Raw genomic sequence first — 12,991 nt, forward strand, 5'->3', positions numbered from 1 at the left:
TCTTTGAAATGTGATAGGACAGTCAGGATACACACGTTCTGGACTCTCTGCCACAACCGATAGCCACTGTGCGGATGTACTCTATCTACCGTTGGTTGTTGACTCGAGTACGGAGAACTCCCATGCTCTCCTCGCTAACTGACTCAGACAGAAGAGCTTGTTTCCCCCTCATCACAAACCAAACCAACCATAATGATTATTTGAAAAGAAACTTTTCTTATCACATCGTGCATACCAACATGGCAAAGCGGGTTGGATCACACATGAGCCAAGAAGGCCATCAACTGTGCAGTGGTAAGCTCTCATCTTTCCCCTCTTTCCACGCTTGCAGTGGAAGTTCTCTCATCAATGTACATCTGCGCCTTTAATTTCCCCGGTTGGTCGCTGATCTTCCTGATCGCTCTCTGTACAGTTATAATCCCAGATCCTGACTGGCGGTTGTCTTATACTAATACAGATCAATGAAGATATTCAGAATGCCCTAATTGCTCATCGGCGACCCATTCATCGAGTCATAGGACCATTGTCCCTTCTCTGAGAGCGCAGGTTCAAGTCATCCGTTGCGCACAAGAAACGCAACATGCAGATAAAATGGGATATAGTGGCTTCACTGGCGAAGCGTATTATTATTCCTACGACAGCATCTACCACCCCTACTGAAGTCGCAGAGCGTCAACGAGACCCATGGTCTCAATCCGGCAAATATGGCCACGGTTGGGTCTACTTCTCCGTTGTCCTACTTGCTCTTGCAACCATCATCCGGTTCTACCATGTTTGGAGCGATAAAATGAGAATCGCATTGTACAAGGAAGATCTGGCGGATGCATTGCAGGGCAATTCTCCCCAGGACGAGTATGAACTTCCAAGTGCCGCCACCGACAGCTCCACTGCACAATTCTTTCCAGCCGGTGGCCCTCTACCCGGGGTCAAGAAACAGCAGTCGTCGATCTCAACGATTGCTCCGTTGAATAATACAGCTGCCTTCCTGCGATGGATATTCTACCGGCCACTCCCGGTGCTGCGGATTGGAAAGCTGCGCATTGTTTTCCCGTCGCTGGGAGCTTCTGCTGTCGTGCTCACAGCATTGGTCTTCGTAACGCTCTATGCTTTCGTACCGCAGCCGCTGTACTACTCATCCATTACCATTGGATCTCCGCCGTTGGCCATTCGCGCCGGTATGATCGCCGTAGCCATGGTGCCGTGGATTGTCGCACTCAGTACCAGGGCAAATTTCATCAGCATGCTTACTGGTTTCGGTCATGAACGTCTTAACGTGCTCCATCGGTGGTCAGGCTACCTGTGTCTGTTCTTGAGTTTGATACACACAATTCCATTCTTCGTCACGCCGATCTGGGAGGATGGGGCTCTCATATGGTACCAACAATACCTTCCGCGCCACGTTTGGGTCTACGGCACGGGTCTGGCTGCGCTGGTACCGCTGGTATTCCTATGTATCCATTCACTTCCCGCGCTTCGAAGACGAATGTACGAGCTCTTCCTGTTCATCCACATGCCCGTCTCGGTCGTCTTTGTTGCCATGCTTTTCTGGCATTGCAAGAACTTTTTGGCATCGTGGAACTATTTGTGGGCCACCATCGCCATCTGGGTCATGTCGTATGCCGTGCGACTCTTTTATCTCAATTGGACGAATCCTTTCCGCATGTCTTTTATGATAGGAGAGGAGTCAGCGGTGACCATCCTCCCTCATAATGCCATCAAGGTCACCGTTGCTACCACGATGCGATGGAAACCAGGCCAATACGTGTATCTCCGCATGCCCGGCATTTCCCTTCTCGGCCGACATCCTTTCACGATTGCGTCCTTGTGCAGTGATGACTTTCCGTCAGAGTACGGGGAAAACTACCGCGACCTCGCTCTTGTCTTCCGTCCCTTTGGCGGCTTCACACGAAAGGTTTTGCTGAAGGCCTTTGAGTATGGGCCGTACAAGACGTGGACAGCGTTCCTTGAAGGTCCCTACGGAGGAATGCGTCGGGAGATGGCCGCCTTCGACGACGTGATCTTCTTCGCTGGCGGAAGTGGTATCACGGCAATCGCGAGCCAACTGTTGGATTTGATCAAGAAGATGCGTGACGGGAAAGCTGTCACGAAGCGGGTCCGTGTAATCTGGGCCCTGAGAAGCCCAGAGGCTATCGAGTGGTTCCGAGAAGAATTGAGGATTTGCAGAGAACACGCGCCCCCAAACACGGTGCACTGCCACTTCTTCCTGACGGGACCGGCGAAGGACGGCTCCGGAGAGCAGCCTGGCCATGACATCGTCCAGGAAAAGATATACAACATGCTTTCCGGCATGGATAAGCGGAACTCAGCCTACATCCGCGAAGAAGCAGCCGGCGATCTCGAGCGCGAGAAGGAGCTCCGTCGCGAAAATGAAGACGCCATCACGTCCTTGCCTCGAATCTACACCTCCCCCGTCATCGGCAGTCGGCAATTCACGGCATTGCCCGGCTTGCAAACCGGCCCTGGCAATGTTCCTTTCGATTTTGGATTCTCAAACGCCCCTTCTCCACCGCAGAAACCGACGCCACGATTTGCATCGCTTCCCTTGCAGAGGCGGGACGGCTGGCGAATTGACCATGTCCGACCAGATATCCCGCGCATGCTCACAGAATACTCGCAGACATTTGGCCGCCGGACGTGCGTCTTTGTCTGTGGGCCTCCGAGCATGCGGATCGAGGTCACGAAAACCGTGGCGCGGCTCCAGCAGCAAGTGATGATGGATTCGCGTCGAGATGAAATCTTCCTGCATGCCGAGAACTACAATATATGAGAGATGGGACGAGACGAGTTAATGACTGTAATTAGCGAAGTACTCCGCTGTACGCAGCGAAAGTGATATCCGCGTTTTTTGTTCTTGTGTTTGCGATGCACCTCTCAGACATCGCGCTGTTCGAATCTTGCCTGTACATTCATTCTGATCTAGTTGCGTTCATTTGTAAATACAGCACTTCATGAACATGAAATATAAGGCTCTGTACAGCGGCTCGGGTAGGAACTCGATGCGAGATATGTACTCTAAGCACAAAGGTCAATCTACAGCCTACACGCAACCAACGTCTGTGCCTGTGTCTATAGCTCGTCAAAACAGTTCTCATAAAGGCAGGGTATCCGAGACGGCAAAACAAATGCTGAAATATTGACAAAAAATCACGCAATGAAAGCAGTGAAGAGAATGCAGAGAAGGAATGCATCGGCTCAATGTCTCTGGGGCTCATCGTCCGCCTTCCTTTTCCTTGGGGGGCCATCATCCCCCTCCAGGATCCTGGACTCCGTAAACTGGACTCCTTGGGCATCCGGGTCATCGCTATCCTCGGCCTCGACTTTCTCCCAGTCATCATCTTCGTCCTGGCCCTTGGCACCATTTTGGACCGGCCGAGCCTGCTCTGAGCCGCTCTGAGAGGTACCGTCTGCGTCACTACCATCATCGTCACTCCACTGCAGAACCAATCTGACGATTTTCGCTCCAGAAGGGTTCAGTCGCCGGTAGTAGTTCTCCACCAAGCCCTCTTCTACCTGAAATCCCCGGGCAATGTACCATCTCAGGCCCTCCTCGTTGGCTTCATGGACGTGCGCCGTGACAGTGCGGATGTTGTAATGTTTCACCAACTCTGATACATTGTAAGAAGAAAGGGATGAGGAAGAAGATGGGGAGGAAGGCGACGGCGGGGAAGCAAAGAGTATAGAATTGAGCAGGGAGGCCGCGACCCCACAGCCTCGATATGGGGAGAGCAGATGGAGAGTCTGGATGTAGAGATTCGTTGGCTCCGGCTTCTGCGAATGAGAACTCGTTTCGCTCCCTACAGACAGGCGTTCAAGGCGGCATCTAATGCCTCCAATAACTTTGTCTGTTCCTGTGCTTGCTCCTAAGCTCGATGCGGCGGGTGACGGGGTGGTAGACGGTGCCGCGGCTACGGGATGATCATGGTAGATCGCGACGCGCGAAACCGACGCGATGACGGGGTCGGTGATTGTCGCCGTGTAGAATGAGTTCGGATAGCGGATGGGTAGGAGGAGACCCGTGATGCGAGTCAACGAGGGGATATGCGCGGTGCTGACTGGGTCGATGGTAACGTGGGGATGAGGGGTCTGGTAGCCTGGGGAGATGGCATGAGGGTACGCGGGAGGTTGGAACGCGGGATCCCTCGCCGCTGGCGGTTTGAGACGCAACGCTATATTTGGCGTAGCAGAAGGGCTGGAGGACTGTGGAAGAACTAGTGAGGGAGGCTGCATAGGAGGTCTGCTGTGCCTGGGGGAGGGGGAAGACGCGGGAGGGGAGAGGGGTGGAGAAGTGGGCGCTTTGGTGGACTGATGCGCCTTTGCAAAGAACTGATATGCCATGGCTGAGAAGGTCAAAGTCTACTGGAAGTCGCAGAATTAGCAGTCATGAGGAGCAGAAACTGAGTAGGCAGCACAGTTGGACCAAAGAGACAGACGCAAACAGCAGTGCTGGAACTTTGCAACTGTTAAGAGTTGTAACACTGGAACCGCGCGGAGATGCGATAAGATAAGATCGACTTTAGCCGGTCGGCGGAGACTTGCCAGAGCCAGAGGAGACACTGAGACTGAGATTTGTCCGCCAAAGAGTGACGAGCCAGCCTCCAGGTTTTACAGAAGGAGTTGCTCTCGCTGGTGGTGGAGTTATCTCTTGTGTTTCTCTTGTCGATCCATCCGCTATTAATGCAGTCAATCTACTCACGAGTGTGAGGTAAGTGGTCATTCCCCGTCCGGAGTCTTGTGGCGCGATCTGTTCAGTCAACTGACGGTCTCCCTGCCTTTGGCGTTCCGCCTCCACAGCACGAGTATTGTTCAGTTGGCCATTCCTCAGTACTCCCTCCGAGTGTCCTCATCTGGTCAATAATACAAATGGACAATAGCGGTTGTTTCTATTGTGCTGCTCTCTCTTGAGTCCCCACTCGCAATCGTCCAACTCGACCCGGCCTCTATCCGCTTGGGGTATGTATCCTATTCGGCGCATTGTCCGATTCGATCGCATGACAGCTCAGAGATCACAATAGGCGATACATGGAATTGCTTTCTATTCAGAGGAATTATTCCGTCAACGTGTGGGTCGGTCACAACACATTGCTGGGAAGAGGTGTCGTAACAATAGGCTATTGAGGTTAGTTGCGTTCGAACCTCTGTCTCCTTCTGGTCTTTCTATATATTGGGACAGCTTGACTTCCATATTTTGTCAACCTGTCTCGCTTCACTGCGTTCCTGCGTTTCGGTTTTCCGTTATCGCTGTGATCCTACTTTTATACCATCTCCGGATCTCTACGCAAACATGGCTGCAGAACTTATCCCAGATTTCCTCCTTGCATCTAACAACTCTGAAACAGAAGATCACTTGGCCAAGATGGGTGATTCGAAAGGAACAGAAGCTCAGGGGAGTTCCCCGCCTTCAGGAACCATCGCCAAGTTGGTAAGCTGGCTCCTCCTTCTCGCTACTTGCTGTTTCCCGACGATGGTGCCTCGGAGCGCATTAGCTGACCAGGTCAGACCTGCGATATTCTCAATGAGACATTCTACAACATCATCCATGATATCGTTGCTCAAGTTCATCGCGATGAAAAAGTCGCTCGCATGCGCTCCGCGGTGGTTGTTGCCAGACAGAAAGCCGAAGAAGAAGTAGCCAGGCGTCGTGAAGATGCAGGGGGCAAGGCTACGGGATCCGTGGATTCAGAAGACCTCAAGGATATCCGAGTAGAAACGGATGGTGCGGTGTTCGAGGACGGCAAGGTCTTTCTGAAAGGCAATCCTCTCCAGACAACAAAGGAAATTATCTGTCCTGATTGTCGCTTGCCACGTCTGCTATATCCAGTAACCGGAGTCGGCGCTCGTCCACCTCCAGATCCGTATCGCGAATACTGTCAGAATCAGCCACTGATCACAAAGCCTGGACACGATGTGCACGGGAATCCCTTCGCTACGGACAAATTGAACCCAAAGAAGAAAAAGCAGACTAACGCTTCCAATACTCCCGCGTCCAGCCCTCCGACCACTCCTGATAGTTCTTTCAATAAGACCCAGGAGAAGGTGTCATATCCCACTGTGAAATGTCCCAACTGTCCGAGATACTTTGTGGTGACGCGAGTTGCTCAGCATCTGGACCGTTGCATGGGTCTGTCGGGTCGACAGACCAATCGCAACAAAACGCCCATGGAGAATGGCAACGGCTCTCCAAGCACCGGGCCCCCGAAGCGTCCACTAGCAGACGACGACGCACCACCGACTCTGACGAAAAAGAAGAAGCTCAACCCACACAAAAAGCTATCTGGGAAGAAACCACCCCTACCTCCAAGCAGCAAACTGAGAAACGGTCTGACTCCTGATATGGCTGCAGCCGCGGATGCGGCGGCCTCTGGGGATGTTGACATCAAACGTGAGGCCAAAGACAACGCATGAGCTTATCATCCTGTCTGGCCACCTTGATCTTGCTTTTTTCTGGATCTGCAAGGTGACTTACTTGAGGATGAATCCTCTGGACATAGATTCCATCCGAAGTTTTATTTCCCTTGTCCTTAACGATATTGACGTAAATATTGGGCATCAGAAGGCGTCAACAGGAACCTGCTCTGATACTTTAAACATGCCTGGCTGAACGGTTTGGGACATATTTGGCGCCCTTTTCCTTTCTTTCTGTTGCTTTCTTCATTTGTTGGCTTCTTTTACACTGGGATATTTGTTTTTCTTTGCTTGTCCGACCAATTAGTCGTTGGCATAGACGATGGAGCACTGATATGTACAATAGCCTGGCAACACCAGCCAGCTCCTCGATAGCGCCCGCATGGAACATTGCTTGTGATTTATCAAGGGACCTCTTCAAGTAGTTGACTCGTCCAAGTCATAAATAGAAGACACTGGCTTTTTACTTCTTGATCATAACGTTTGTGCAACCACCGAGTGTGGAGTCTAGAATCAGCCCCAAGCTGAAGCGGATATTGCCGCAAGACGTCGGACCCGCAGAAACCCACCGTCGATGCGCTTATCGAATCTCGTCATACTGTACCTCGCCTCATTTCTGACCGTTCAGTCTTATTGGCATGAAGGCACACGAGTCACTCATTTTATTTCAATAAACCTCTTTTGAGCTTCTCCTCTGAGTCCGCACGCAGAACATGAGTAACTCAAACCTCGTCGCGTGGGCAGTTCCTCGCTTGGCCCAGCTCTTGCCACTGGACGAGGAGTCCTTGACACAGATTATCACTTACTCTGCCGGCCTTCCAAAGGAAGAAGGTGCCGAGCATCTCAAAAATCTCCTCGGCGACTCGCCCGCAGCCTTCGAATTCATCGCCTCCTTCAGCGCCCCCCGAGACCAAAACCAAAACCAGACCCGATCCACCGTCCCATCGCCAGCTCGAGGCGGGGATGAGCAATCCGCAGCGGCCGATGCATACGCCACTGACAATGTGATTTCTGGGACAAGGGCCGGAGCCAAAAGGGGCAAAAAGGCCAAAGCGCCTCTTCACAGCGCGGGGAACGTACGCCGGCCTGAGAATTTCGGGAATGTGGCGGGAGGCTATAGGAAGGAGGATCAGGATGAGGACTACATGTCAGCCGGAGCGGCTCGGCAGGTGAGACAGGATACAGCTGCTTTACGGCCAAAGGGTTCAGCTTCTTCGCTACAGGTTCCGCAGCGGCAGAGCGCTTTGTCTTCGCTTGAGTCGTCCGCCGCGTCGTCACGTACGCAATCCCCCGCGCCGAGGTCGTCGGGTACTCCTAAGAACCCACCGTCCGCGTCGGGACCAGTGCTCTCAGATCTCCTGCCCAACGTCAAGTCGAAAGCTGCCAAGTCATCTCCCCGACAACAGGGAGGCGGAAGCTCATCTAAAGGAGCGCTTACAACGAACAACATCTCCGACCTGACGGCCGCGATTGCGGCCCTCGAAGTCTCTACGAATCCGACTCTAGGCAGTGGCCGGCAAAAATGCAATTGCTACGCTACAATCCATCCGCTCTTCGAACCGGCTCCAAACTGCCTGAACTGCGGCAAGATCATCTGTTCCCTTGAAGGTCTCCAGCCATGCTCATTCTGCGGGACGCCGCTCCTATCAAATGAAGAAGTGCAGAGTATGATCCGGGAGCTGCGCGCGGAGCGTGGACAGGAGAAGATGCGGGCGCACAATGAAAGTGTCCACCGGGAGGGTGGGCCAGGGCCGACTCCCGTGGGAAACAGCAAGCTTGACGCCGCCAAGGCGCACCGTGATAAGCTACTTCAGTTCCAGGCGCAGAACGCCAAACGCACGCGGGTCGTCGACGAGGCTGCCGATTTCGAAACGCCGAATGTGGCGTCTACGCTGTGGATGAGCCCGGCCCAGCGGGCGTTGGCACTGAAGAAACAGCAGCGGATACTCCGAGAGATGGAGGAACAGGCGCGGCCAGAGTGGGAGAAGAAGAAGACTGTCATGAGTTTGGATATCAAAGGAGGTCGCGTGACCCGAGTGTATCAATCTGCCGCACCTGCGCAGTCGAGCTCGGCCGCGGAGGAGAAAGAGGAGGACGTCGAGGATGTGTCGCATGAAGAGTCGAAACCAAGTGGCGGTGAAGCTTTCAGTCGGAACCCGTTACTCGCAGCTGGCGGGCTGCTACGACCTGTTTGGAAGGCTGCGGAAGACAAGCAAGAAGGGACGGCTACAAAAGAACGCAAGCAGACATGGCGGCGTGTCCAGGACGACAATGATGACAATGAACAATGGATTCTTGATGGTGGTTTGCACGGCTATACCACTTAGCTTCTGAATATCATCCTATCACCATGTGGAACCAAAACCCTCGTCTGCACGGCAGAAATTGGGCATGCCTCGGATTGTCTGCACATCGGTAGAGACTGCGCACACATCCTCCGTCACTACCTGCCAATCTTCAACCGATAGCGGCGACTTGGCCGCACCCAGTATAAAGTGCGACATCCCCGCGCGATTTCTGTGTAGCGGTATACTGATGGAGTAGTTCTCCGCGCCTATTGTTACCAAATACCCGCATTTGCTCCGCGGCCCACTTCAGTGGTGGTGATGGTCTTATAATCCAGCTGAGGTCGGATATCAGCGGGTGTCTTTAGAATGAGTAGTGGATACGGTCTCCTCAAGCCGAGTTAATTCGGGCAGGAGATATAGTGCACTATTCAGTGGTGACCGAGATTACTGTCGGCATTAGCCTAACGAGATAAATAGAAGCATATGCGCATGGTAAATATGAATGCACCTCTACGTTGCATACTTAAGCTTAAATCTGCGGGTGTATGACGTACAGTACAACAGCAGTCAACAGAGAGACCACATAATTTCTGCACATCCCCATGCTATAAATATCTTAGTCGTTGGTAATGATTCCATACTACTTACTCTTGTGATTGTCAGCAGTCCGCAAACGATGACCGCATGGACGGCGGAAGTACGACCGCATCTAACCGAGCCAGCATAAAGATATAAAGAACCCTTTGGCTGGACATTCGAAAAGAAATCCATACGCCCTTAGTGGAATACTACCTCTACCTTGGTCGATTCCCCATTTCATCACTATTCTAGCTCCATCATCTTTGCGGGGAAATTGGGAAGACTATTGGAGAGATTTGCCTCGGCTAAGCTCGGCTAGCATCGGCATTTGCAGTCGTCGGCATCATCATTCATCATTGTTTCATCTGCTGCTTGGAAATCATGCTAGTTCAACCATTATTGGAGAATTTGTCTGTTTGGGGGGCGGTGCAGGGGATTTTGTCTCTGTTTGGGGTTTTGGTAAGTTCGTTACTTTAGTCGCCGGATCTATGATCATCTCCCGCACCAGTGCTGACATTCTGGGCACAGACAGTAGCATATGTCACATACAATCGATTCTTCCACCCGTTACGCTCTATTCCTGGACCCTTCCTCGCATCTATAACTCCCTGGGTACAACTCTACCACGGCCTGAAAGGCGACCGACACCTATGGCTTCACCGTCTACATGAGAAATACGGCTCCCATGTCCGGGCGGCACCCAACTTCGTCTCCATCAACACGGACCGCGGCCTGCACGACATCTACGGCCATGGCAAGCGCCTCCGCAAGGCCAATTTTTACAATGCCTTCCCCGCCATCAAGGGCGTGTACAACACGCACAACGCAATCGACAAGGCGATGCACGGGCGCAAGCGGCGCGTGCTCAGCCAGGCTTTCTCGGACCAGGCGCTGAAGAGCATGGAGGATGTGATGCTGCTGCATGTGCGGCAGCTCTGCGGAGTTCTGACCGGTGGGCTCGAGGGCAAGGGGGAGAAGAGCGCGACGGCCGTTTTCAACATGGGGGATTGGTTTAGCTATCTGACGTATGATGTGATGGGGGAGCTGTGCTTTGGGAAGAGCTTTGATATGCTGATTTCCACCGGACGGCGGAAATTGATCGAGCTTGTGGATCGCGCTGCCAATCGACACTACGTGGTATGGCCGTTTTTCACCCCCCTGATACTGAGAGAAACTGACGAAGTCAAGTGCGGATTGTGGATGCCCCTAGACACCTGGCACCTGGACCAGATCTTCATCCACAAGTTAACCAACGACCGGTGGAACTTTATCATGAACTCCCGCGTCGAAGCCAACGAGCGGGCCAAGGAACGGACGCAGGCCGGCCACGACGCCAAAAAGGACTTCTTCTACTACCTGCTCAACGCCAAGGATCCGGAAACGGGCAAGGGCCTGACGACGCCCGAGCTCTGGGGCGAGGCGAACGTCCTGATGATCGCTGGCAGCGACACGACATCCACCACGATGTCCGCGACGATCTTCTACCTGGTTCGCAACCCCCGCGCCATGGAACTGCTCCGTAAGGAGATCCGCGAGAACTTCTCCTCGGTCGAGGAGATCGTCACTGGCCCCAAGCTCAACGAGCTCGTCTACCTGAAGGCGTGCATCGACGAGGCCATGCGTCTGGCGCCTGCTGTCCCCGGCGCGCCGCCCCGCGAAGTCATGGAGGGCGGCGCCATGGTCGATGGAGTTTTCCTGCCTGAGGGCACGGACTGCGGGACCCCGACGTACTCGATCCACCGGCAACCCGAGTACTACCGCGAGCCCGAGGCCTATATCCCCGAGCGATGGATCGAGGGCGCGATGTGCCAGGCAGGCAGCGAGTCGTGGACGACCAGCAAGGAGGCCGTTGAACTGGCGCGCAGGGCCTTCTGCCCCTTTAGCATCGGGCCGCGGGGGTGCATCGGGAAGAGCATGGCGTTCATGGAGATGCGGCTGACCATTGCGCGGTTGATGTTCCTGTTTGATTTTGAACTGGCCGATCACAAAGGCGAGGATGAGAAGGGCCAGCTGGCCCTGGTGGATCATTTCACTAGCTCCAAGTACGGGCCAAATGTTATTGTCCGGAAGAGAGTTTGAACTCTGATGTGATACTCGGTAAATTGTAAATTGCATGAGCTATGACACAAGCATATGATAAAATATCATTTTTCTTTATAGTTCTGACAATCACAACTTACAGGGAGTCCACGGTCTACACGTAGTACAAACAAAAGACACGGTTGCCGCACGTGGCTTGGCCGCAGGAGCGTGTTTATGCAATGTAAAGCGAGGACCTGTGAATTTCCTGTTGTGGTTAGTTTTGCCCTTTTGGGTATGGTCTGCCGATACGCCGTCTTGTAAACACCGCCCGCATCGTGACCTCCAGTATATAAGAACCGTCCCCTCGCTGTTCTAACATCCTCTCTCCCAACTTCTTCTTTCCCCCCGAATCCGCCCAAATATTCTACACCCTTCCGGTCGCTGCCGTCGTTTCATCTGCTCAGATGGCTACTACCAACCGCCCTCTTTTTTCACCGTCGGAAATTGCAGCTGCGCCTCCCCCTCTCCTCTTGTCTCCACTTTGCAGTTTCCTTTCCGACTGTCAGCCTTGACCGGTTGTTGAGCTGGCTAAGCTAATTATGTCTCCCCATATTTCTCCTTCCTGTGAACTCAGCCAGATCGCAGGGGAAAAAAGAGGTGTTTTGCCTGGTTAACCCCGACGTGTAGCAAAACCCGTTAACTTAAGAGCTATAGTTTCACAGAAGGCCTTCTACATCATTTGCTTGCTCGACTTACCAGTAAGACACAGATACTGCAACTTTCAACAACTCTGAGGCTGAATACGCCTTACCACCGCCCCCACTCCCTAGTGTTTCCGTGGTCACTGGTTCCAGCGTTGCATTACACTAATCATGTGCACACGATGAGCCGTGATGCGCTTAGGTTGCCTAGATAACGATGAGATTACGCCCTCAGTGAAACAAGACCAATGGCATAAATGCCTCACCAGTAATACTGTCCCAGTCCTCGCGACTGATCAGAGTTGCCATCCTTGACTTTCCGGCCTTCTGCGCCCTGCGACACAAGCTTGCGAAATGAACATTGCTAAAAGCACCATCATTCGCGGTTTCTTATCAAAGAGTTGCTGTGGTCTCATGACGAGTGCATTCAGCAATTACCAATTGTGGGTAACATTAAGTAAATCCCTCGGGTTGACTGGGATGGCTGTTTGCAATTGGCTGAGTGTTGAACTGGGAGGCATGCAACAACAATGTCAAGGCGCTACATGGCATGGTTGGACCGCAGGATCTGCAATTCTTTGAAACACAGGAAAAAAAGCAATCCATGCTACTATGCTATGTTGTCGAAGAGCGAAAAGATTATCCCAGCACATTGATGTCTGCCTAGCTGGGGCAGGTTATAAATACCCTGGTCTATCTCTTGTTGAGCAGCTATGCACATAGCAAAATTTACTAATTAAATCCCCTACGTTCTGCGTTCAGTCCACTTCCCAACTCTCGCCTCATCTAGTATGAATCATCAGATTTCTTACAATGGACCTCTAGCGACATCGTCGTTCCCTGTCTGAAAGTCATAATTTGGCACCGTCCCTTTCCCTCGCACTTTCCTACCCTGCAATTTCCCTTCTTCACTTCCATCTGGCCCCTTGAATCATCCCCTCCCTCCCAAACCTCCCATTTCCAAGTATTTCTTTCATG

At 52.7% G+C, this 12,991-nt stretch overlaps 5 protein-coding genes across 5 annotated transcripts; 4 read left to right on the forward strand and 1 right to left on the reverse strand.

Moving 5' to 3' along the window:
- Positions 1-580: 580 nt before the first annotated feature.
- Positions 581-2,788, forward strand: NFIA_048390 (putative metalloreductase transmembrane component; the record flags this gene model as incomplete). Its single annotated transcript, XM_001257398.1, has 1 exon — positions 581-2,788. The coding sequence occupies one exon, from the start codon at positions 581-583 to the stop codon at positions 2,786-2,788; it is 2,208 nt and encodes a 735-aa protein (XP_001257399.1).
- A 425-nt stretch (positions 2,789-3,213) lies between these two features.
- Positions 3,214-4,356, reverse strand: NFIA_048400 (putative GNAT family acetyltransferase; the record flags this gene model as incomplete). Its single annotated transcript, XM_001257399.1, has 1 exon — positions 3,214-4,356. One exon carries the CDS (start codon positions 4,354-4,356, stop codon positions 3,214-3,216), a length of 1,143 nt encoding a protein of 380 aa, XP_001257400.1.
- Positions 4,357-5,302: 946 nt separating this feature from the next.
- On the forward strand, positions 5,303-6,423 carry NFIA_048410 (SGF11 family protein; the record flags this gene model as incomplete). The annotated part of the gene is made up of 2 exons (XM_001257400.1): positions 5,303-5,440; positions 5,518-6,423. 2 exons carry the CDS (start codon positions 5,303-5,305, stop codon positions 6,421-6,423), a joined length of 1,044 nt encoding a protein of 347 aa, XP_001257401.1.
- A 713-nt stretch (positions 6,424-7,136) lies between these two features.
- On the forward strand, positions 7,137-8,750 carry NFIA_048420 (C2HC5-type zinc finger protein; the record flags this gene model as incomplete). Its single annotated transcript, XM_001257401.1, has 1 exon — positions 7,137-8,750. The coding sequence occupies one exon, from the start codon at positions 7,137-7,139 to the stop codon at positions 8,748-8,750; it is 1,614 nt and encodes a 537-aa protein (XP_001257402.1).
- A 921-nt stretch (positions 8,751-9,671) lies between these two features.
- Positions 9,672-11,369, forward strand: NFIA_048430 (cytochrome P450; the record flags this gene model as incomplete). Its single annotated transcript, XM_001257402.1, has 2 exons — positions 9,672-9,749; positions 9,819-11,369. 2 exons carry the CDS (start codon positions 9,672-9,674, stop codon positions 11,367-11,369), a joined length of 1,629 nt encoding a protein of 542 aa, XP_001257403.1.
- Between the last annotated feature and the right edge of the window lie 1,622 nt (positions 11,370-12,991).

The sequence above is a fragment of the Aspergillus fischeri genome, genomic scaffold, assembly GCF_000149645.3.
Source record: "Aspergillus fischeri NRRL 181 1099437636266 genomic scaffold, whole genome shotgun sequence".
Classification (NCBI taxonomy): domain Eukaryota; kingdom Fungi; phylum Ascomycota; class Eurotiomycetes; order Eurotiales; family Aspergillaceae; genus Aspergillus; species Aspergillus fischeri.